This window comes from Artibeus jamaicensis, unplaced genomic scaffold (assembly GCF_021234435.1).
Source record: "Artibeus jamaicensis isolate MK-2021 breed Jamaican fruit bat unplaced genomic scaffold, CSHL_Jam_final contig_1284, whole genome shotgun sequence".
Taxonomy (NCBI): Eukaryota; Metazoa; Chordata; class Mammalia; order Chiroptera; family Phyllostomidae; genus Artibeus; species Artibeus jamaicensis.
The window spans coordinates 2,683,694-2,708,089 of NW_026521249.1; the positions used below are offsets into that span (position 1 = coordinate 2,683,694).

The window sequence follows — 24,396 nt, forward strand, 5'->3', positions numbered from 1 at the left end:
TAGCTCTGGGGCTGTGAGCTGTTCTTGAGCCATGTTTTGATCTGTTTGTGTCTGTTACGTATGAGGAGCAGAGCCTTTGGTGTTCACCAGGGTGGGGCCACCCAGGTCACTGGTTTGTGATGCTGTATATGGGGGTAAGGTCAAAGAGGAGCAATGGCATTTGTTCTGCTCTATCTGGGATTTTGGTCCCCTCTGCTGCTTCCTACAAGCAAATTGGGGCCTTCTGGTGCTTGTTTCCAGGTGCGTGGGCCTGTGCACCCTCCAGGACGCTGTGGGTCTCTCCAGCAAACTCTCTGTGAGCCTGGGAGTTTCTTCCAGCACCTTGACCCCAAAAGTTTTTCCAGTTGTTGCTTTTAGGCTTTAATTTCCATCATTGGGACCCTGGGTTCTGCAGTCTATCTCACTGCTCGATCCTATGCCTGGTTTATCTGCATGCGACTGTGTGGCTGCAGTCAGCCAGCTACCTTGCACCCCCACTGGGTCCACTCGTTGCCACCCCACACCTGGGACCTGCCAACCGTCGACTGCGCACCTAAGGCCTGGGTCGGTCTGGCCACTTTTTTCAGTGTGACCCTGCTTCGCCGCTGACTCCGTGCCTCTTACTGGTCTGGCTTAATGGTTCGTTGTTGTTGGACTTCCGTACACTTCAGTTTTCTGTGTTTTGCCTGCGTTTTGGTTATTAAAACTTTGTTGTCTTTAAACTTAGTTGTGCGAGGAGGTACAATGTTTCCAGCTACACCTCCATCTTGGCCAGAAGTCCACCACTCTCCTGTTGATAAACCTCTATGTGTTCTCCATTTCTGTGATTCTGTTTCTGTTCAAGTTGTTTTCTTAGTTTGCTTTTGTTTTTGTTTCAGGTGTGGCTGTTAATAACTATGAGTTTGCTGTCATTTTACTATTCATATTTTTTATCTTCTTTTTCCTAGATAAAGCCCTTTAACATTTCATATAGTAAGGCCTTGGTGATAATAAACTCCTTTAACTTGACCCTATCTGAGAAGCAGTTTATTTGCCCTTCCATTCTAAATGAAAGCTTTGTTGGATAGAGCAATCTTACATGTAGGTCCTTGGCTTTCATGACTTGGAATCCTTCTTTCCAGACCCTTCTTGCCTGTAAGGTCTCTTGAGAAATCAGCTGACAGTCTGATGGGAACTCATTTGTAGGTAACTATCTCCTTTTCTCTTGCTGCTTCTAAGATTCTCTCCTTATTTTTAATCTTGGGTAGTGTAATTATGATGTGCCTTGATGTGTTCCTTTTTGGGTCCAAGTTCTTTGGGACTGTCTGGGCTTCCTGGACTTCCCAAAAATCTACTCCTTTGCCATATTGGGGAGGTTCTCCTTCATTATTTGTTCAGAAAAGTCTTCAATTTTTTGCTCTTCCTCTTCTCCTTCTGGCACCCCTATAATTTGGCTGTTGGAACATTTAAAGATATCCTGAAGGTTCCTAAGCCTCTTTTTATTTTTCTGAATTCATATTTCTTCATTCTGTTCTGGTTGAATGTTTATTTCTTCCTTCTGGTCCACACCGTTGATTCGAGTCCCAGGTTCCTTCCCATCACTGTTGTTCCCTGTACATTTTCCTTTATTTCACTTAGCATTGCCTTCATTTTTTCATCTAATTTGCAGCTAAATTCAACCAGTCCTGTGAGCATCCTGATTACCAGTGTTTTGAACTGTGCATCTGAGAGGTTAGTTATCTCTTCGTCACTTAGTTGTATTTTTGTTTTGGAGCTTTGATCTGTTCTTCCATTTGGGCCTTTTCTTTCTCTTTGCTCACCAGCTATGTATTAAGTGGTGGAGCCCTAGGTGTTCACCTGGACAGGGCAACTCACGTCCCTGTGTTGTGAAGTTGTCTGAGGAGGAGGGGTCCAGAGGGAACAGTGGTGCTTGCTCCACTCACTACTCCCCACTATCCACAAGCAAAGTGGGCCCTTCTGGTGCTCATTTCTGGGTGGGTGGGCGTGTGTACATTCTAGAACCCTGAGGGTCTCTGCAACAAACTCTCCTGTGAGGCTGGGAGTTTCTCCCTCTGCTGCCTCAGCCCCTACTGGTGTTTTCAATTGGTGGTTTGAGGCTTTATTTCCCTGCACTAGAGCCTGGGGTTGCGAGGTCTGTCTCACTCCCCAGGTATTCCTCCTGGTTCATCCACATGTGAATGTGTGACCACCTGCTACACAATCTACCGCATCGCCTGGGTCTGACAACCAACGACTTCCCATGAGTTCTCTCCTCCTGGCTGCCCATCTCTCCCCCTCCTACTGGTCTGGATGGATGTTTCTTCTTTAACTCCTTGGTTGTCAGACTTCCATACAGTTCAATTTTCTGTCAGCACTGGTTATTTTTTGTTTTTAAATTGTTGTTGTCCTTCTTTTGGTTGTGTCAGGAGGCACCGTGTGTCTACCTACTCCTCCATCTTGACCAGAAGTAGATTTTTTTCTTTTTGGTTGGCTTGCTAAAAACGTAGGTCACCACACAAGTATAATTTCATACTTAAATTTCAATCTAACATTTCAAAGAATATTCCTTACTTGTTTTCTTTTATATCTTCTTGGCTCATTTTCCGGGGATGATGTCCATCTCTTGGAAATGTAACAACATTCTCTACACCTACAGAAATGTATGACAACAGTAGAAAAAAGAAGAAAGCAATGAATTCCAATGGCAACCAAAAGAAGACATTGTTTTTGGTTATTTGGCTAATCTACGTGTTCTTAATGATTACAGAATGGAATTAACCAGAAGGTTTGGCCATGTTTGTATCTTTTCTATTCAGCATGATAGGTCACAAGTAAATGCTTGCTTGAAGATATATATATATATATATATATATATATATATATATATATATAGAGAGAGAGAGAGAGAGAGAGAGAGAGAGAACAAAACTTTCCAAATGTAAAATAAAGTTTCACTGTGAGCAATGCTGCCCCTATAATATAAAAAACTTGTCTCCCTCTGCAAAGTGTAACTGACAACAACTCCTTCGGAAGACTGCCATGAGAATTAAATGGGATAATTTATGTATTTCCATGGGAACTTGCTCATATTTGCAATTTTGGTGATCTCCTGTCCAATTCCATGGAATGATTCTGAGTATAACCCTTAAAATAGAAAGTTCCAATTTATAGAATCGATGCTTGCTTACAACACCATGTGAAACAAATAGAACTAAAAAAGCTGCTGTGAGCCCTTCATTTTAGAAAAAAGGAAGCTGACACCTGTGAGGTCATGGGGCATGATCTGGGCCACCCTCGCACTAGAAAGGAAGATGGATGTCTTTCATAACGTTTTTGTAATCATCCTGGAGCGCAAAAACCTAACTAGTATGTTAAAAGTAAGAAAACATACAGCATCCACTCCTAACAACTGTCAGTGAAAAGAATTTCAGAGGCAGGGTGCAGTTAGCACTTCGCTATGGAACTCAGAGAACCATGCAGTGTACTCACAAGAACATGTTCTTAAGAATGACTATTTTTACAATTATTGAGGACTAATAAAACCAGAAGATTTTAAAGCAAATCTAATGTGTTCAAAAGTCTGTTAATTGGTCAACTTCTTTTTCACACCAAAGAACAAAGATACAATAAGCAGGTATGAGAAATACCTGCTTTTTATGAAGTTGTTAAAAGCTAATGGCCCCTTAAGTTATTGGCTCTATGTGGGAAAAGAAATTATGAAACGTGCCGACTCTGAAATCAGGTGGGAACATACAAATGTGTTCTGCTTCGTCTCTTGAACACTGTGAATGGCTGTGGGAGACTCGGAACCAACCCAGTGGGCCAGGAGAGATGATGCATTGTCCTGGGTAAAAATAAAACATTTGCGCCTGAGTGCCTCTTCCCACATGAGAAGGTATAACTTAACCCCACCAGAAACTGTTGCAGTGGAAAAACTAAGACAATGTTTAAACACAAGCAGAAACAATTTCTTCACAAAAGTGGTAAAAATGACATTCATATAGCCTAAAAATGATTGTTAATTTGTAATGTAAAGGCCATTATTAAAATGAAAACAAGAGTTGGCCAAGCTTCATTCATTCATTAAAGAAAAATTATTTTCTCCTGAAAAGTCTCACTTTCCTGTGTTTTCTGCTTGCTCTTAAATTGATGGGTATCAAGGTTCAAAATATTTTGATAACTTTTCCATGTTTTGATAACTTCTGAAGTCATAAATCTCAACAAAGAATTTTCAGAAACTGCCTTTTTCCAGCCTCCTTCGCTGCCACTGTTCAAAAAAATAATTTGAGAAACAGGTTCACATAATTAACATGGAGAAAGATAAGGCACAGGCTTCCTTTCTGTGGAGGCGGCAGCAGGGAGAGTCGAGGTGACTTGGAAGCAGCCCCTGCACTAGGGTGGAGGGGGCACGATCCGGGTCGGCAGCAGCCACTTCCGAGGTGCAGTTATGAGAATTCTTTCTGCAAATCCAACCTACGGTCTGTTCTTCTCCTTTGGCTTTTCAATGTTCTAATATCTTTTCAAAACTTTTTTTAACCCAGCTACAGATGATTCTGTTATTTGCAACTAAGAATCTTGATAGATATACACTGTAGTATAAAAAATTTAAGTCCCATAATTTCAGGAAATACATTCTTTTTTTCATTAAAGATTTTATTTATTTATCTTTAGAGAGAAAGGGAAGGAGATAAGGAGAGAAATATCAGTGTATGGTTGCCTCTCGTGAGTCCTCTGCTGGGAACTGGCCTGCAACTCAGGCATGTGCCCTGACTGGGAATCGAACCGCAATTGTGTGGTTCACAGGCCTGCGTTCAATCCACTGAGCTACACCAGCCAGAGAAAATAGGTTCTTAATTACTTATGAAAAGAGCGATTTTACACATTTAATTTCCCATCTGCAAAGTTTGTATCTGTTATGTTCTGAGAAAACAGCTGATTGAGGAATAAAAGATTTTTATATTAACAAAAAAGATGAGGGGATGTTTTGGAGTCTAAAAATTGTAATTTACATATTACCATTTGTAAGAGCCTCTATTGAAGCAAATGTGATGTGTATGAACTCTAGTCGTTAAAGTCTATGGGAGTGATCCACACATGGAGATATGTATATATTTTAGTGATGATCCCTTTAATAAAATACTACAATGGACAAGCAGATATAAGTTAAGTGATTAAGTGTATATATCTACTACAGAACAATCAGTCCTACGGCACATGCATGAGGTCTTCACAAGGTGTGCAGCACTTTAAACATTAAACACTTGGAGGATGTTAGAAGCAACGTGTAATGGGATTTAAAAAGATGTACTGATATCTAAGATGAATGCAGTGCACAATAATGCCAAAAACATTTTTATTTTAGACCTTGAAAAGAGTAACTAGTTCAACAGAAGACTTTATCAACTATGAGAAGAAAATTTGAAAACAAACGTTTCTTTTAATAACCCAAAGTTTCGGAGCTTAAAACCACAAGAGCTTAGTGGAGGTGCTACGTTAGGGCTCCTATATGAAAATCTAAAATGTTACAAACTGACTTAAAGAGAATTCCTAGCACTTCAAATGGCAAGTCATCTCCAAACTGAGCAGGGTAAGTGAATTTAACCTCTTGGAAGGTGCTTGGGACACAACTGACTATCTGAGAACTTGGCTTTGAATCCTTGAAAGTCAAAGGCCAACCACAAGGACTGTTTGGAAAGGGGCCAGAATTTGTTTATTTCGATTAGGTCTTTCAGGGTTTACGGCGTTAATAATTTCAAATGTTACTAAATTATTCTAGACCCCCAGCCTGGAAAGAGATTCCAAGTGAGATTGAGAAGGATGCCCAGCAGAGGGCAGCATTGCATTAGGGGCCAGAGGAGACAGCGCCTTGACTCGCAGTCCTGAGAGGAAAAAAGACATCCAAGGGGGCAGCTTCCCTGGCGTGTTAGAAATGAAAGTCAGAAAATTGCCAGAGAGAAATTGCACAGTATGAACAAACATTTAATTTAAGAAGTTTAAAGGTGAACATGATAGACCAATGTAACCCTAGGGTGAGTATAGCATTTTCTGAAGCAAAAATTTGAAAATGCCACGTGGTCCGTTAAATGCAAGCACACTTAGTTAAAGATATGACAGCATAATGTATTTGGAATGAGTTGTTGTTCTGGAAAATTCCAGACGTGTGGCCTCATAGGATAAAAGACTAAGACTTGGAGCTCTAGTGCCTTGTTCAGTCTGCATCTTCCCCTCAAGGGAGAAGCTCTGGGACAACAGCTGATGGACAAACAGCTGGTTCTGAGAGGGACAGGCAGACCCTTGTTGCTGATGGAAGAGTCTGTGAGGGAGTGGATGGGGGTGTGGATGGGGGTCAAGCAGGGAGAGATATCATCAAACAAGAAGGAAAAGAGCATAAAATGGCTGGTTGAGATGAAGTGGGGTAGAGTAGAGAGGAGGGACGTCAGAGAGATGCCATTTAGCAAAGGATAGAATTATGAACGTTTTTCTAGTCCCTCTGTGCTTCTCTGTGTTTTCAAAGTTCTGCACTGAGTGCTTCTGAAATATGGGAGAAATCCAAACAATCCACATTATCTCCCACATTATCTTTGTAAACACTTCAAGGACAGAAGCCGAGATACCTTCTGTGCTGGGCTGCCAATCTGGCCCGTCACCACCTGGACCTCCTCCTTCAGTAACTAATATGGAATGACTGCAGTCATCATCTTGGTCGAACTCCTGAAACATCATAAAATAGGAACTCAGTTATTCAATGTGAGATTATATATATATATTTTTTTTTTTGGAAGAGTGAATGTTGACTTTTCTAGGCTGAAGTTTCACACTCTGGACTCCTTTTAAACTGGGTAAACTATTTAGGACTAAAATAACAGGAAAATATCTACCCCCAGAACACCAGGCTCAGACAGACATAGACCTGATTAATTACATAATCAAAAATGAAGATCACTTCTGGCCAAGATGGAGGCATAAGTGGAAATACTGTGCCTCCTTGCACAACCAAATTTAAGGACGACAAAGATTTAGAAACAAAAATACAACCAGAACAGACAGAAAATTGAACTGTACTGAAGTTCGACAACAACAAACCATTCATCCACACCAGCAAGAGGGGCAAAGTTGGCAGCCAGCAGAGACAAGTTGCAGCAGGAAAAAGCAGTGGTTGGCAGACCCAGGTGTGGGGTGGAAACAAGAAAACCCAGTGATGCACAAGACTGTTGGCTGACCACAGACACATGTTCGCACTCAGATAAACGAGGCAAAAAATGGGCAATGAGACAGACCACACAACCCAGGGCCCCAGCAATGAGAAATAATGCCTAAAAGCACAGATTGGAAAAACTTGTGGGGTTTGAGGTGCTGGGAGAGACTCCCAGCCTTACAGGAGAGTTCTTTGGAGAGACCCATAGGGTCCTAGAATGTATACAAACTCACCTACCCAGGAACCAGCACCAGAAGAGCCCAGTTTGTTTGTGGGAAGCAGCAGGAGGGACTGAAATACAAGACAGAGCAAAGCAAGTGCCATTATTCTCTCTCTGACCCCACACATAACAGCATCACAACCCTGCAACTGGGTCGCCCGGCCCTGGTAAACACCTAAAGCTCCTCCCCTCATACATAACAGTTGTGACCAGACCAAGAAATTATGGCTCAAACAGAAAAAAAAAAAAATCAAAGGCCCAGAGTCAATACATCTAAGCAACCCAGAGATAGCCAACCTATCAGATACACAGTTCAAAACACTGGTGATCAGATGTTCACAGAACTGGTTGATTTTGGTCACAAATCATATGAAAAATGAAGGCTATACTAAGGGAAATGAAGCAAAATGCACAGGGAACCAATAGTGATGGAAAGAAAACTGGGACTCAAATCAATGGAGTGGATCAGAAGGAAGAAAGAAACAACCAAACACAAAAGAATAAAGAAACAAGAATTCAAAAAAATGAGTAGACGCTTAGGAACCTCCAGGACATCTTTAAATGTTCCAACATCTGAATTATAGGGGTACCAGAAGGGGAAGGGGAAGAGAAACAAGTGGAAAAGTTTTTTGAACAAATAATAAAGGAGAACTCCCGCAATCTGGCAAAGGAAACAGATTTCCAGGAAATCCAGGAAGCTCAGAGAGTCCCAAAGAAGTTGAATCCAAGAAGGAACACACCAAGGCACATCATAATTACATTAGCCAAGATTAAAATGAAGGAGAGAATCCTAGAAGCAGCAAGAGCTAAGGGGACAGTCACCTACAAAGGAGTTCCCATCAGACTGTCAGCAGATTTCTCAAAAGAGACCTTGCAGGCAAGAGGGAGCTAGAAAGAAGTATTCCAAGTCATGAAATCCAAAGACCTACAACCAAGATTGATCTATCCAGCAAAGCTTTCATTTAGAATGGAAGGACAGATTAAAGCCTTTCTCAGATAAGGTCAAGTTAAAGGAGTTTATTATCACCGCGCCCTTATTTTATGAAATGTTAAAGGGCTTTATCTAAGAAAAAGAAGATAAAAATATGAACAGTGAAAGGACAGCAAACTCACAGTTATTAACGACCACACCTAAAACAAAAGCAAACTAAGCGGACTCCTAAAACAGGAGTGGAGCCACAGAAATGCAGATCACATGGAGGGTTAGCGACAGGGAAGTGGGAGGAGGAGAAGGGGGGAGAAGGTACAGAGAATAAGTAGCATAGACGGTGGGCAGAAAACAGACAGGGGGAGGGCAAGAGTAGTGTGGGAAATGTAGAAGCTAAAGAACTTGTGACACATGGACAAGAACTAAAGGGAGGAATGGGGGGGGAGGGTGTTCATGGTGGAGGGGAATGAAGGGGGGAAATGGGACAACTGTAATGGCATAATCAAGAAAATATATTATTAAAAAATGAAGATCAAAGCTGAAATCACATAGACGCATAGAAATTCAGTATGTTATACTTTATCATGTCAGCATCCAGACTTCCAAGCTGCCAGAAATTCCATCTGGGTGGGAAACTGGAAAGAATCTTTGGCCACTGATACAGTGAACAACCCCAAAGGAACATGACTTTTTCCCAAATGCCTTCCTGGAACATCATTTACAAGTGCTGCGGGTGGAAATCCCTGCCCCAAAGAAAGCTACAGACAGGACCCTAGACTGAATGGAGGCAACAAAGGTGATTAATGTTTCACTCTGCCAGCTTTCTGATCAAATCATGGCACTCAACCTCTCAAACTTCCTTTTTACCCTCTAGAAAATAATCATTATGTTGAAAAACATGGATGAGAAACAACTTGATTCATAAAATGTTCTCCAAACTCTCTAAAGAAGAAATGCTTGCTTATTGGAATTCATTGTTGTTGATACTTTCCTTCATTAGAAGTTGTTGCTGGTGATTTTTCCCTACTCAATGTTGAGAACAGTGACAGATGCTAGTGGTGGCTACAATACCCCATCACATGCTGGACATGACAGTTAGCTCTCTGGCTTCTCTGATTTGAGCAACCACCTATTTAAGAAAACTGTTGGATGAAGGTCTTTGCCCTAAATACAGGCACCTGTTGGACAAGCACATGTTGGACAAGCAGGCAGTCTATCAAAAAGCCTCCAGCACTCACTACTTACCAAAAGAGCATGGATATCTTTTTTTTCCACTTTGTTCATTTTAATTATAGAAAATCTTGAAATAAAACCATCATTTATACTACCATAAACAATATTTTAGGCATTCAATCATAATAATTTAGTAGTTAACCTTAATTTTATGCAGCAAATCATGCCTTTAAAAGTATTTTCTACTTTCTGCAAAACCTAAGTGGCCTACTCAGACCATGCTCTTGTCGATGGCAACTCGGCCACCTGGCTGGCTGCCCAAGTTGAGACTGCTGTCAATTTCACTGCTCAGCCTTCTCTGCATTTCAAAACTTCCACCACCATCTGGCAAATGTCTTCTCCCTCCAATCAAACTATAAACTAGAGCCCTCTTTTCTAGCATATGTGGAAACACAAAATAGTCTTTTTTAAAAAGCAGAAGAAAAATCACCTACAATTCTAAAAATAAAAAACCATTGTTAACAATTGTTATTAATACTGTTAAAAATGGTTCATAATTATATTCCCTCTCTTTTTCCTAAGAATTAAAAAATATAGCTGCATCATATAATTTTATATCTTAAGATAAGCATAAATTACATACCAATTGACTAAACAAATGTCATTTTAATGGAATTTTAAATTTTCCTTAACAAATATCTATCAGCATCAAGAGTCTTACAACATAAGCCCTATGATGCATATTAGGCAGTTTTTAATTCTTTGTTATTACACATAGTGCTGTGAACATCTTGGAAACTAGTGCCCTAATATTACATTATTTCTTTACAGTAGATTCCTAGATATGGAATTATTGATCCAAAGAGTATAAAACTTTTAAGGTATTTTTTTACACACACAGCTTTATACTTGCACTCCACCAACTGTGCAGGAGTGTCTTTCATTCCATCTCCTCCCTTATCAATCATCACTCTTCATTTGTAGTAATGTATTAATAATGTATAGAATTGGTTATCTTACTGTTGTTTGAATGTGCATACTTTATTTAGGAAGAAAGTTGGAGATATTTTCGGATGCTTATTGACCTTTATGAAAAGTTGGAAAATGCAGAGTGTGAGCACGCCTATCTATGACATTTGTAACGATTACTGAAATGTGCATGCACAGTGCCAGACACTGTTCTGTGCACACTCCATGTATTAACTAATTTAATACTTGCAACAATTCTAAAGGCAGGACTGACTTTCTTCTTTTTACAATGAGGCCCAGAGGAGTTGAGTTACTTACCCAAAGTCACATAGCTAGCCAGTGGTGCACCATCCAGACTCTGAAGTCTGGGTCCAGACCTCCTAACAACTCTGGTTTCTTGCTACCATGCAAAGTTCAAAATAAAGAATCTCAGGACTTCTGCCAAGATGGAGGCATAAGTGGAAACATTGTGCCTTCTTGCACAACCAAGTTTAAAGACAATAAAGTTTTAGTAACAAAAAACACAGGCAAAATACAGAAAATTCAACTATACAGAAGTCTGACAACAACAAACCCTCCACCCAGACCAGTAAGAGGGGCGGGCCAGCAGCAGAGCAGGGTCAGGCAGTAAAGATCCCCCAACCCAGGCACACAGTCAGCCATGGACGGATCCCAGGCGTGCGGTGGCAATGGGCTGACCCACTGAGGGTGCAAGGTGGCAGGCTGACCACGGTCACACATTTGCACGCAGATAAACCAGTGAAGGAGCAAGCAGTGAGACAGACTGTGCAAGCCCCAGTGATGGGAAGCAGCAGAGGGGACCACTATTGCCCCTCTTTGACCCCGCCTCCACATACAGCATCACAACCCAGCTACCTGGGTGGCCCCACCCTGGTGAACACTTAAGGATCTCCTCCTCATACTTAACAGGCACAAACAGACCAAAACATGGCTTAAGAAGAACTCAAAGCCCCAGAACCCATAACTCTAAGAGACCAAGAAATAGCAAAACTTTCAGATGCACAGTTCAAAACACTGGTGATCATGATGCTCACAGAACTGGTTGATTTTAGTCACAAATTAGAGGAACAAATGAAGGCTAAACTAATTGAAATGAAGGGCAATGCACAGGAAACCAACAGTGATGGGTAGGAAACTGGGACTCAAATCAAGGGAGTGGACCAGAAGGAAGGAAAAAATGACCAAACAAAAAAGAATGAAGAAAAAAGAATTCAAAAAAATGATGAGAGGCTTAGGAACCTCCAGGACATCTTTAAACGTTCCAACATCTGAATTATAGGGGTACCAGAAGGGGAAGAGAACAGCCACAAGTGGCACACTTATTTGAATAAATAATAAAAGAGAACTTCCTCAATCTTGCAAAGGCAATAGACTTCCAGGAAATTCAGAGAGTCCCAAAGAAGTTGGACCCAAGAAGGAACACACCAAGGCACATCATCATTACATTAGCCAAGATTAAAATGAAGGAGAGACTCCTAGAAGCAGCAAGAGCTAAGGGGACAGTCACCCACAAAGGAGTTCCCATCAGACTGTCAGCTGATTTCTCAAAAGAGACCTTACAGGCAAGAGGGGCTGGAAAGAAGTACTTCAACAACCAAGATTGCTCTATCCAGCTAAGCTTTCATTTAGAATGGAAGGACAGATAAAGTGCTTCTCAGATAAGATCAAATTCAAGGAGTTCATCATCACCAAGCCCTTATTATATGAAATGTTAAAGGGACTTATCTAAGAAAAAGAAGGTAAAAAATATGAACAGTGAAAGGCAGCAAACTCAGTTATTAACAATCACACCTAAAACAAAATCAAACTAAGAGTACAGCTAGATCAGGAGCAGAACATAGACATGAAGATCTCATGGAGGGTTAGCAACAGGGGAGTGGGAGGAGGAGAAGGGGGGAGAAGGCACAGAAAATAAGTAGCATAAATGGTAGGTAGAAAATAGACAGGGGGGAGGTCAAGAATAGTATGGGAAATATAGAATCTAAAGAACTTGAGACATGTGGTCATAAACTAAAGGGGGGAATGGTGGGGGAGGGATGTGCTGGGTGGAGGGGAATGAAGGGGGGAATAGAACAAATGTAATGGCATAATCAATTATATATATATATATATATATATATATATATATATATATATTTAAAAAGTTCAAAATAAAGAATCTCAACAAAAGCCAGAAAAAAGAAAACAATGAGAAAATTTCAGGAAAGGGATACTAAAACCTAATTTATAAGCTGTGCATTGGAAAATATTTTTTTAAAAGTGTGTTACCTACAAGTGCCTAAAAATTTTATTTTTTGAATAAACTGAAAGCCATAAGCATCACAAACTAAAAGGGTGTAGGGAATGATATGTACTTTGAAGGTTGACACGAAATGAAGACTCACACAAAAACAGCTTAGAATTTTCTAATTCTCTTTAGAATAATAAGTATGAAAGCCTTTAACATGTGCTTAGGTGTCACAAGAAAGAAAAATTTGAAATAATGACACTCAATAATGAATGGAGGAGAAAAAGAATTAGAATTGCACACCCCAAATACAAATGATTTTCATAAACCATTGACAATAATGTAGGAGGTAACAATAGACTGGAAATAGAACAGCGTTCTCATCTACAAACAGCAGAATGTTAAACATACAGAAGAGAAAAGGCATTGAAATCATACATAATTAGAGACTTATAGTCAAGATGGAAGTATAGGCAAACACAGCTCACCTCCTTACATAATCACAGCAAAAATGGCAACTGAACTACAAAAGAACTGTCATTTAGGATTGTCAGAAAACCAAGCTGTCTGAGAGTCTGACAATCAAGAAATGAAATACTTCACATTCATGCAGACGGGTAGGACAGGAGGAGGTGGGAAGACACACAGAGAGGCACGGAGATGAAGAGACTCAGATCATGAATGGATAAAAATCGAGAGGGGCAGGCAGCAAGACCCAGGGAGAAATCAAGTTTACACCTTGGGAGCAGGGGATCCCTTCCCCATATCAGACCACCCAACCCAGTGCCATGAAGATAAGTCCTCGTAACTTCTGGCTGTAAAAACAAGTGGGGTTGAAATGGTGGGATTCTCGGGAGTCTCTCTTAAACGTCCTGCAACAAACTTAAAACTTACACAGATTCACTCTATCTGGGCTCCAGCAATGGGGCAGCAGCTGGAGAGGCACCAGTGGCATATGGGGAGAAATTGAAGGGTCTAGCATCAGGGCCAGTGCCAGGGGACAGCTTCCTGAGGCCATACAGTGGCACTGTCCCTTTTCTGAGCCCTTCTCCACATAGAGCCACAGAGCAGTGACACTGTATCGGAGACTCCATCTACCTGATGCACATGGGTTAACCCACCCTGGTGATTACCTAAGGCTGTACCCCATCCAACTTACAGGTGTGCTTTTCTGCAATAGGTTGTACTACTAAGACAGGGCATCAAAGCAATTCTACCTAATACACAGAAAGAAACACAGAGAGGCTGCCAAACTTAGGAGACAAAGAAATATGGTCCGAATGAAAGAACAGATCTACACTTCAGAAAAAGACTAAACAAAATGGAGATAAGCAATCTATCAGATGCAGAGTTCAAAACATTGGTTATTAGGGTGCTCGAGGAACTCATTGGGTACTTCAACAACACAAAAAAGAGCCAGGCAGAAATGAAGTTTACACTAAGTGAAATAAAGAAAAACTTAAAGGGAACCAGCAGTGGAGTGGATGAAGCCAAGAATCAAATCAATAATTTGGAATATAAGGAAGGAAAAAAATGTTTAATCAAAACAGCAAGAAGAAAAAGAATCCAAAAAAACCAAGGATAAGCTAAGGAGCCTCTGGGACAACCTCAACATTAGAATCATAGAGGTGCCAGAAGGAAAAGAAAAAGAGCAAGAAATTGAAAACTTATTTAAAAAAATAGCAAAGGAAAACTTCCTTAATTTGGTAAAGGAAATAGACATCCAAGTCTAGGAAGCACAGAGAGTCCCAAACCAGTTGGACCCAAAAAGGGCCATACCAAGACACATCATAATTAAAATGCCAAAGGTTAGAGATAAAGAGAGAATCATAAAAGTAGCAAGAGAAAAGGAGACAGTTACCTACAGAGGAGTTCCCATAAGACTATCAGCTGATTTCTCGAAAGAAAATTTGCATACTAGAATGGACTGGCAAGAAGTATTCAAAGTGATCAAAAGCAAAGATCTACAACCTAGATTACTCTATCCAGCAAAGCTATCATTTAGAATGGAAGGGCAGATAAAGTACTTCCCAGAGAAGGTAAAGCTAAAGGAGTTCATCTTTGCTGAGCCATTATTATATGAAGTACTAAAGAACTTATTCAAGAAAAAGAAGGTCAAAACTATGAAAAGTAAAATGGCAGTAAATTCAAAACTGTCAACAATTGAATCTTAAAAACAAGCTAAGAAAACAAACAGAAAAGAAACAGAATCATAAATAAGATAATTTGGAGGATTAGCAGCTAGGAGGGGGAAGGGTGAGAATGGGAAAAAAGGTGCTAGGATTAAGAACTATGATTTGGTAGATACAACATAGACAGGGGGAAGTTAACAACAGTACAGGAAATGGAGAAGCCAAAGAACTTAGATGCATCACTTGTGGACATGAACTTGTGGGTAGGGAGGAATGCCAGTGGGAATAGGGGTACTGGTTAGAGGGGGACAAAGAGGGAAAATTAGGACAACTATAATAGCATGATCAATAAAATATTTACAAAAAAATAGAAGTATTGTCAACATTAAAAACAGAAATCATACATAATTAAATTCAGAAAGTAGATTCTTCTTGGACAAAAAATGGCTCAGGAGAGTCTACAAAGAGCTGCTAGGAACAATCCTACAAACAAGGCATCTGCTTATATGTGTCAACTATAAAAGTCTATTGCAGACAACTGAAAAGAAAAGTGAGCTTTCTTTCAAGGAAAAGAAGTGAAGGATGACCTTCGGTTTTGCAATTTAAACTCTAGAGAAAGCCCTAGGAAAGAAAAGGCAAGTTCAACAGTGAAAGAATATTTCTCTCTTAGATTTGAGTTCAAAGTTACTTCAACCATAAGAAAAAGGTCAATAAAAACTTAATGTTGCACAAAAAAGAACTGCATTAATATAAAAGGATTTTTTGGGCTTTTCAAGAAGAAAATTATTCAAATATAACATAAAAAATTAAATGTAAATATGCTTTGTTTATCAATTTCTTATCCATGACACTCAGTTTAAAGATTTGTCTTTACATATTTTATTTCAATTACTATGTTATATTAGTAGCCAAAACCAATATAACCTTCAGAGTTGTGACAGAATCTACTACAGGACTGGACCTTGGGACATAGTCCTCACCACCTCAACTGTGGTGAAAGTGGCAGAAATAAAACCTTGGATTCATCACACCCGAGTAAAGAAAGCACCAGAGGAACAATGGACCACTGCACAGTAAGAAGACCTGAAAGTCATCTTTCAAAAACAATGACTTATGTTCTTTTCATTACTTTTTGTTCAACCCTGTGTTGTGGACAACTTATCCCTTTCAAATGAGATGAAAATATTTGGGTATACTTAGCAAAAAATGTTCTAATCATTTCTGACTTTTGTCTTGCAGGAGGAACTTAGCTGAACAAGCCTTCACTTCATGTCTTGTAGGTGATTGTACTCCCTTAGAAAGCCTTCAAAATTATACTGTGTTTGAGCATATCAATAAGAAAATTACCTACTCTGATATTTACAACTGGGGACCTGTGGTAACGCTAAAGGACAGGGAAATGTTTTCCTTAAAGCTTGCTAATGTAGCCCTAGCTAACAAGTGTGCAACTTTTGTCAACTACTAAAAACTCTTTTGTGCTCTCAGCAGATGTGAAGATGAACTGCACCACCACCACTGATGTATCTTGTGCCTTTGCTCATGTTAAATTGCCTGCAGCATGGTTTCTAATATGTGGAAGGGCTGTTTATTCCTATGTTCTAGCAAACAGCTCTGGGGGATCATGTTCTCTGGGAAGACTGACAGTGTTTATGCTTTGGAAGCCCCACCTGACCTGGCTCATGGGACCTCTCCCTTGCACCTGATTGTAACAGTGATTTACACCTTTTTAGCCCTGTTGAATATGTGTCTTTGACTATATTGTAATGCCAGCCATGGTAACCTATTTGAATGAAGAGTAGGCCAGTCTGTGTTATGGCAAAAGCTTTGAATGACACCTCACAAGCCATCAGTGCCATTGAACTAGGGCAAGTTCTTGTCAGAGATGCAGTATTAGAGAATCATGCAGCTATAGACTACCTCCTTTTAAGACATAATCTTGGATATGAAGAATTTAAAGGACTCTGCTGATTCAGTCTGACTGACAATTCACAGCTCATAGAGCATAAAGAAAAGCAAGTAATGGAGAGAGGGATTCTTTGGTATTGATTGGTCTAAACTAATCTCCTGGCTGCCTAGTACTACTGGTCTTACAGAGTCATTTGTTGTTGTTGTTTTCAGTAGCATAGCTTGCTGTTGCATACAATGTACCTCCTCATGTGGATCTGCAATTAAGTGTATTCCTAAGCCCCCTACCAGATGGTCTAATGTGCTCAAACAACAGGAAAACGAGTACTTTCATATGAAACTGATCTCACAGATACAAGGTAGTTTAAACTAACAGTGAGTGAATGATGGGGGACTTGAAAGTTGGAAATTTTAGTTTAGGTAATAGCTAGTAAGTTTACTAATCAATGCATGTAAAAGCTATTGTTCAGGAACTGATGTTATGACAGCTCCCTGACTCCAGGAGACCATAAGCAGTTCCACTTTACTGTTCAGGAGGACTGCAAGCAATCAAGATGGTATCTGAGCCGTGGTACTCCAGGGTGGGTCACCCACCGCCTAGGACACAGCTAAAGACCACCACCTGGAGTGAGAATGCTGCAGTTTTTTAAATGTAGTTAACTTTTTCCTGAATTCCAAGCCCTTTACCTACACCTTGTTCTCCTTATAAAAAGGGCCATTTAAAAATTGAATTTAAGATGGTCTGTTAGGGTACAAACTCACTGTCTTCTCAGATCCCTGGCCATCTGAATAAAGCACCCATAATGATTTTTTAAAAATCACTACATAGCAGGGTCTCTCAGCCTCCATACTATTGACATTTGTGGCTGAATAGTTCTTTGCTGTGGGGCCAGCCCTGTGTATTATAGGATGTTTAGCAATATTCCTGGCCTCTACCCATTAAATGCCAATAGCTCCTCTGCTCCAGTTGTGACATCAAAAATGTCCCCGAGCATTGCCAAATGTCCTCTGGGCAGGGAAATCACCCCATCTTGAGAAACATTATGCTGAAGGATTAAAAAAAATACTAACCTGTCTAGAAAATGTATAAATGCACAAAGATAAAATATTCATTTATGTTAAAAAATAAAAGTTTCCATTCTACTTCATCCCACCCCATGCCTCAGAGAAGTGCTTATTTAACCACTTGTGAAGTTTAATTCATTTTAATCAGTACAAATTCGTCTCATTCTTTTAACATACATCAAATTTTGTTTCTCATTCTATTCTAGGAAAACTGCTTTTTACAACCCTTCAGCTGTCACCCCAAACCGTGCCACCACGCCCCCTTCCCTTCCAGCCCAGCCTCAGTTAGCAGTTCCTGGGAACAGCATTTCCTGTACATTTTCTTACACAACAACACCCTGGTGCACAGCACATGGTGTCATTGTGGGGTTTTCTATCTGATGAAAATAACATCACACTCTACACATAAATTTGACCATGGCATAGTGTTCTACGGTATGGCTATACCGTAGTGTTTTTTCTTAGTTTATTCTAATTTTATCAAGCTTGACATTTTTAAAAGGTCAAATAATGTTAAGAGACATAACAAAAAGGTCATTAATTTCCTTTCCTTCTAAGACAACCACTCCAGTCTTTTAACTTTCTTTTGGTATTCTCTTCCACATCTCTGGAAAATATTTATTCTGTTATTTTTTTAAGAAATCAGAATGAGGCATCATCTACTGACTTATTATTGTAGTTGACAAGTCAATATTCTTATCTTCCACCCTCACCCTCCCAATAAATTTATCATCTTAAGTCAATAGTCAAAGTCCAAATTAAGAGTATGTGGGTATTATACTACACAGTAGGACAATATAGTATGGTATGATTACACTTTCTTTCTTGTATAACTTTTTTTCTGCACAAAACTCTGTTTTTATTTTTAATTATTTTTATTTATAATTTCTAATCATTTTCTTATGATTCTTCTTCATGGATAAATCTTCCAACTTCCAGTGGTCTTTCCATTTGGTTAAACACATCAGTTCTATTTCATTCCTGGAAATCTCCATTTCCTGTGTTTCTACTTAATTATCTGACTATCTGAAGCTCTGGGGCTTGACTTCTCTGTTATACCAATGATTCCCTCCTCTTTCTTGTTTCCCTAAATCACAGATCCAACTTTCCCTCTATTTTTATTTATTCCCTTAATTTAATAGAACACATAGTAGCTTCCATTAAGAGTTCATGGGAAGTAACATTTTTGAGAATTTATGTGTCTGAAAGTGTATTTAATTCAACTCTAATGATTGATTTATATTGTCTGGCTACAGGCCTTAGGTTGAAAACCATATTCTCTTCTCAGATACTTGAAAGCATGTTTCTCTCTTTTCCATTACTTTTAATTTAAGTTCAGCATACATTCAGAAAAGTGTACATATTAATAAGTATATAGATGCATGATTTTTAAAGAAACTGAACATACTCTGTAACCAGGACCCAAATCAAGTAAAAACGTTCTTAGATATAACATAAAAAGTAAGATAAAAAATAGATAAATTAGTTTTCAACAAAATTAAAAACTTGTGTTCCATAAGACCCATTAAAAGGGTGAAAAGCCTGGAGGTGCTTCCAGTCAAGATGGCAATGTAGGTAATGTGGTCCTTGCAGCCTCCCACAACCACATCAAAATTACAACTAACCTACAAAACAACCACCGTTCAGGAACACCTGAAATTTGGTTGAAGAGAGGTCCTTTATCTAAAGATATAAAGAAGAAGCCACACTGAGACTCGTAGGAGGAACAGAGACATGAAACTGGGTGGTCCCATACCCATGTGTGGCAGATAAAAAACCAGGCAGGGCATCTCAGATGCAGAGGTCCCTCCTAAAAGTGAGACGTCCCAGCCCCACACCAGGACCTCAGCCCAGGGTTCCAGTTCTGGGAAGAAAAGTCTCTATAATTTCTAGCTGTAAAAACCAGCAGGGATTGAGGCTGAGTGAGATGGGGGGCTTCTGGAGTCCCAGGCATTCCTCTTAAATGGCCCATGCGTGTACTTATTCAGACTCACTAGCTTTGAGCTCCAGCTCAGAGGCAGCAGCTCAAAAGTCACCAGAGGCATATGGAGAGGAAATGAATTGTCTGGCTTTGGGGTGAGAGTTGGAGGGGCAGCTTTCTAACAGACAGAAGTGCTGGCAGATGACATTGTTCTTTGCTGAGCCGTCCTCCCACAGAGCTGGCAGGTAGGTGACATATCCAAGACTTCATCAACCTGGCTAACACTATTTGCCCTGCCCTGCTGATTCCCTGAGACCCCAATCCACCCAATTTGCAATGCCAACCCAGCCATTTCCAGTAGCTCTTCCATACAAATGGCTTGTCTTGACTCATACTGTTAACTTCCCTAAGATAGCGAAAAAGGTTCACAAGCCCCATACAAGCAGTATCTGGCGTCTACATGCCTTGTACCTCATGCTAAGTGGCCCCAGGCCTGGCACTAGTGGCACTGGGCCCACGTCTCAGTTTGAAGCATGAACTCTCCTGGCACCTCAAAGCCTATCACAAGTAGCAGCCATGTATGTATCACCCAGTAGCTCATGCCAGGTGGCCCTGGACAGGGCACAGGCAGTGGCTGACCTTGGTCTGCACCTACTGGGAAGCTCCAGAGCCAGTGCTTCAGACACACCAGATTACAACCCAACCACCTCCACGAACAAAACATTCAAGGAGAGGACTCAGTAGGCATCAAAGTCCCACTAAAGCAAATCTTGCTCTGTGGGGTCAGCCCCTGCACAGCAGCACCCACAGCTGTAGTCACAGCTGTTCCTCACAGCCAACTGCCTAGGTGCCTGGTGGTCAATTCTTCCCAGGGATATACCAACAGCAATCAAGGCTCAACTACGACAGAAGGGTGCACACAGCCCACACAGCAAGTGAGGGGGGAGCACACCTAGAGTGCTAGACTCAGGTGAACAAGAGAGACTGTGCCATGGGTTCTTACAGGACACTTACTATAGAAGGTCATTCTATTAAGACCAGAGATGTAGTACTTCTACCTAATACATAGAAACAAACACAGGGAAGCAGCTAAAATGAGGAGATAAAGAAACATGTCCCAAATGACAGAATAGCAAAAATCTCAAGAAAAAAATCTAAATGAAATGGAGGCAAGCAAACTACCAGTTACAGAGTTCAAAACAAGGTTATAGGATGCTCAATGAACTTAGTGAGAACTTCGACAAGGAGATAGGAAACATAAAACCAAGACAGAAAAATTAAAAAAGAACAAGTCAGAAATGAAAAATACAATAAATGATATGAAAAGTACATTATAGGAAATCAACAGGAGAGTAGATGAAGCAGAAGATCAAATCAGTGATTTGGAATATAAGGGAGCAGACCCCAATCAGAACGAGAAAAAGAAAAAAGAATTTTTAAAAATGAGGATAATATAAGGAACCTCTGGGAACACTTCAAGAATAACAACATTTGCATCATGGAGGCACTGGAAGGAGAAGAGAGATTAAGGACTTGAAAACCTGTTTGAGTCTTGGCTGGTGAGGCTTAGTGGATTAAGTAGTGGCCTGTGAACCAACAGGTTGATGGTTCAATTCCCAGTCAGGGCACATGCCTGAGTTGCTGGTCAGGTCCCCAGTATGGAGTACACACATTGATGTTTCTCTCCCTCTCTTTCTCCCTTCCTTCCCCTCTGTCTAAAAATAAAAATAAATAAAATCTTTAAAAAAAAAACTGTTTGAAAAACTTCCATAACCTGGTGATGAAAATAGACATACAAGTCCAGGAAGTGCAGAGAGTCCTGAACAAGATGAACCCAAAGAGGCCGACACCAAGACACATCATAATTAAAATGATGAAGGTTAAAGACAAAGAGAAAAATCTTAAAAGCAGCCAGAGAAAAACACTTAGTTACCTATAAGGAAGGTTCCATAAGACTATCAGCTGTTTCTCAAGAGAAAGTTTTTAAAAATTTTCATCTTTATTGTATTTTTTAAATTACCATTTAGTTCCCTTATACCCCTCTCCCCCCAGCAATCATCACACTGTTGTCCATGTCCATGAGTCCTCAGGCCAGAAGGGACTGGCATGAAATATTCAGAATAATGAAAAGTAAGGACCTACAACCAAGATTATTCTACCCAGCAAAGCTATCACTTAGAATCAAAAAGACAGATAAAGAGCTTCCCTAACAAGAAAAAAAAACTAAAGGAGTTCATTACCACCAAACCAGTAGTACTAGAAACGTTAAAGGGTCTTTATCTATGTTATAGCATTATTTACAATAGGTAAGATATGAAAGCAACATATGTCCATCAATAGATGAATGGATAAAAAAGAGAAGTGCATATTGTATACAATAAAATATAACTCAGCCATAATAAAAAGTGAAATCCTGCCATCTGAAATAAATGTATAAACCTAGAACATATTGTGTTGAGTAAAATATGTAAGACAGAGAAAGACAAATACCATATGATTTCACTTATATGTAGAATCTAAAAAACAAAATAAACAAACAGGCAGACTTGAAACAGACTCATAGGTACAGAGAATATGTTGATGGCTAAGAGACGGGGGGCCTTAGAGGAGATGAATGAAAAAGGGGGGAAGATTAATATGTGTAAAACAGTCACAGGAATGTAAAGTACAGCATAGGAAATACAGTCAATAATATTGTAATAACTATGTGTGGTGTCAGATGGGTACTAGATTTATCAGGGTGATCATTTCATCAGTTATGTAAGTATCGAATCACTGGGTTGCACACCTGAAACTAATACAATATTGTATACCAACCGTAATTGAAAAATAAAAATTTTTTTTCAAAAGGGTGAAATAAGCAAGCCAAGTTTTTCTTACTGACTAGCGAAAAATATTGGTGAATTATATATCCAGGATATATAAAGAATTCTGTAAACCTGACAGTAAGAAAATGAATAATTCAATTAGAAAATGAACAAAAGACTTAAACAGATGATTAATGCTGATGGTACATAAACACATGAAAAAATATTCAGCATTGGTAATTAGGTAAATACAAAGTAAAACCACAATGAGATACCATGACACATCTATCAGAATAGTTAAAATTACAAAAAAAAATGCTGAGCCCTGGCTGGTGTAGCTCAGTGGATTAAGCGTGGACCTGTGAACCAGAGTATCATGTTTTGATTCCAAGTCAGGGCACATGCCTGGGTTGCAGGCCAGTTCCCAGCAGGGGACACTCGAAAGGCAACCATATACTGATATTTCTCTCCCTCTCTCCTTCCCATCCCCTCTAAAGATAAATAAATAAAATATATATATTTTTAAATGCTTAAGTATCGAATACTGACAAAGGTGGATCTCTCATTTATTGCTGGTGGGAATATAAAATAGTAGAGTCACTCTGGAATATTGTTTGGCACTTCTGGCCAAGATGGAGGCATTGGCAGATAGACTTTGCCTCCTTGTACAAACAAAATACAGACAAAAAAATTTAAAACAAAAAATAACCAGAACTGCCAAAAAATTGAACTGTGTAGAAATCCAATAACCAAGGAGTTGAAGAAGAAACATTCATCCAGACTAGTAGGAGGGGCAGAGACAGAAAGCCCAGGGTAGTACATAGAGGACTCTCCACAAGGCAGTGGCTGGAGGACTAGGGTCAGCAAGGTGGTAGCTGGCAGACTGGGCAGTCCCACATTTGCCTATGGATAAACTGGGAGGAACAACTAGGGAATGAGACAGACCACACAACTCAGGGTTCCAGCATGGGAAAATAAAGCCTCGACCTCTGACTGAAAAAAACCTGTGGGGGTTGAGGTGGCAGAGAAACTCCCAGACTCATAGAAGAGTTTGTTGGAGAAACTTACAGGGTCCTAGAACACACACAAAACTACCCACCCAGAAATCAGCACCAGAAGGGCTCAACTTGCTGGTAGGTAGTGGAGAAAGTGACTGAAAGCTGGCCGAGAGCTGAATAAGTACCATTGTTCCCTCTCAGACCCCTCCCTCATGTATAGCATCACAATTCAGCAACGTGGGTTGCCCTGCCCTGGTGAATACCTAAGGCTTCGCTTCTTACTACATAACAGGCCCACTGAGATGAAAAAAATATGCCCCAAATGAAAGAACAGATAAAAACTCCAAAAATAGAACCAAGCAAGGAGGAAATAGCCAACCTATCAGATGCAAAGTTCAAAACACTGCTAATCAGGATACTCACAGAATTGGTTGAATATGGTCACAAATTAGAGGAAAAAATGAAGGCTATGAAAAGTGAAATAAAGGAAAATGTACAGGGAACCAACAGTGACAGGAAGGAAACTGGGGCTCAAATCAACAGTTTGGAGCAGAAGGAAGAAATAAACACCGAACCAGAACAGAATGAAGGAACAAGAATCCAAAAAATGAGGAGAGGCTTAAGTACCTCCAGGACAACTTTAAACATTCTAACATCTGAATCATAGGGGTGCCAGAAGGAGAAGAGGAAGAGCAAGAAATTAAAAACGTATTTGAAAAAAAACAATGAAGGAGAACTTCCCCAATCTAGCAAAGGAAATAGACTTCCGAGAAGTCCAGAAAGCTCAGAGAGTCCCAAAGAAGCTGGACCTAAGGAAGCACACACCAAGGCACATCATAATACATTACCCAAGATTAAAGATAAGGAGAGAATCTTA

The 24,396-nt window shown here is 39.9% G+C and overlaps 1 protein-coding gene across 5 annotated transcripts in view; it reads right to left on the bottom strand.

The window, feature by feature from the left end:
• MAP3K19 (mitogen-activated protein kinase kinase kinase 19) overlaps positions 1-24,396 on the bottom strand; it is an 85,011-nt gene that overhangs the window by 34,021 nt on the left and 26,594 nt on the right. For 4 of the 5 annotated variants that reach the window (XM_037167211.2, XM_037167215.2, XM_037167216.2 and 1 more), the window contains 2 exons: positions 6,573-6,669; positions 2,530-2,608 (listed from right to left, as the gene is read on the bottom strand). In XM_037167211.2, the coding sequence (XP_037023106.2) occupies positions 2,530-2,608; positions 6,573-6,669 (176 nt within the window). The remainder of the gene's footprint in view (positions 1-2,529; positions 2,609-6,572; positions 6,670-24,396) is intronic. The other variant, XM_037167213.2, reaches the window with a different exon arrangement.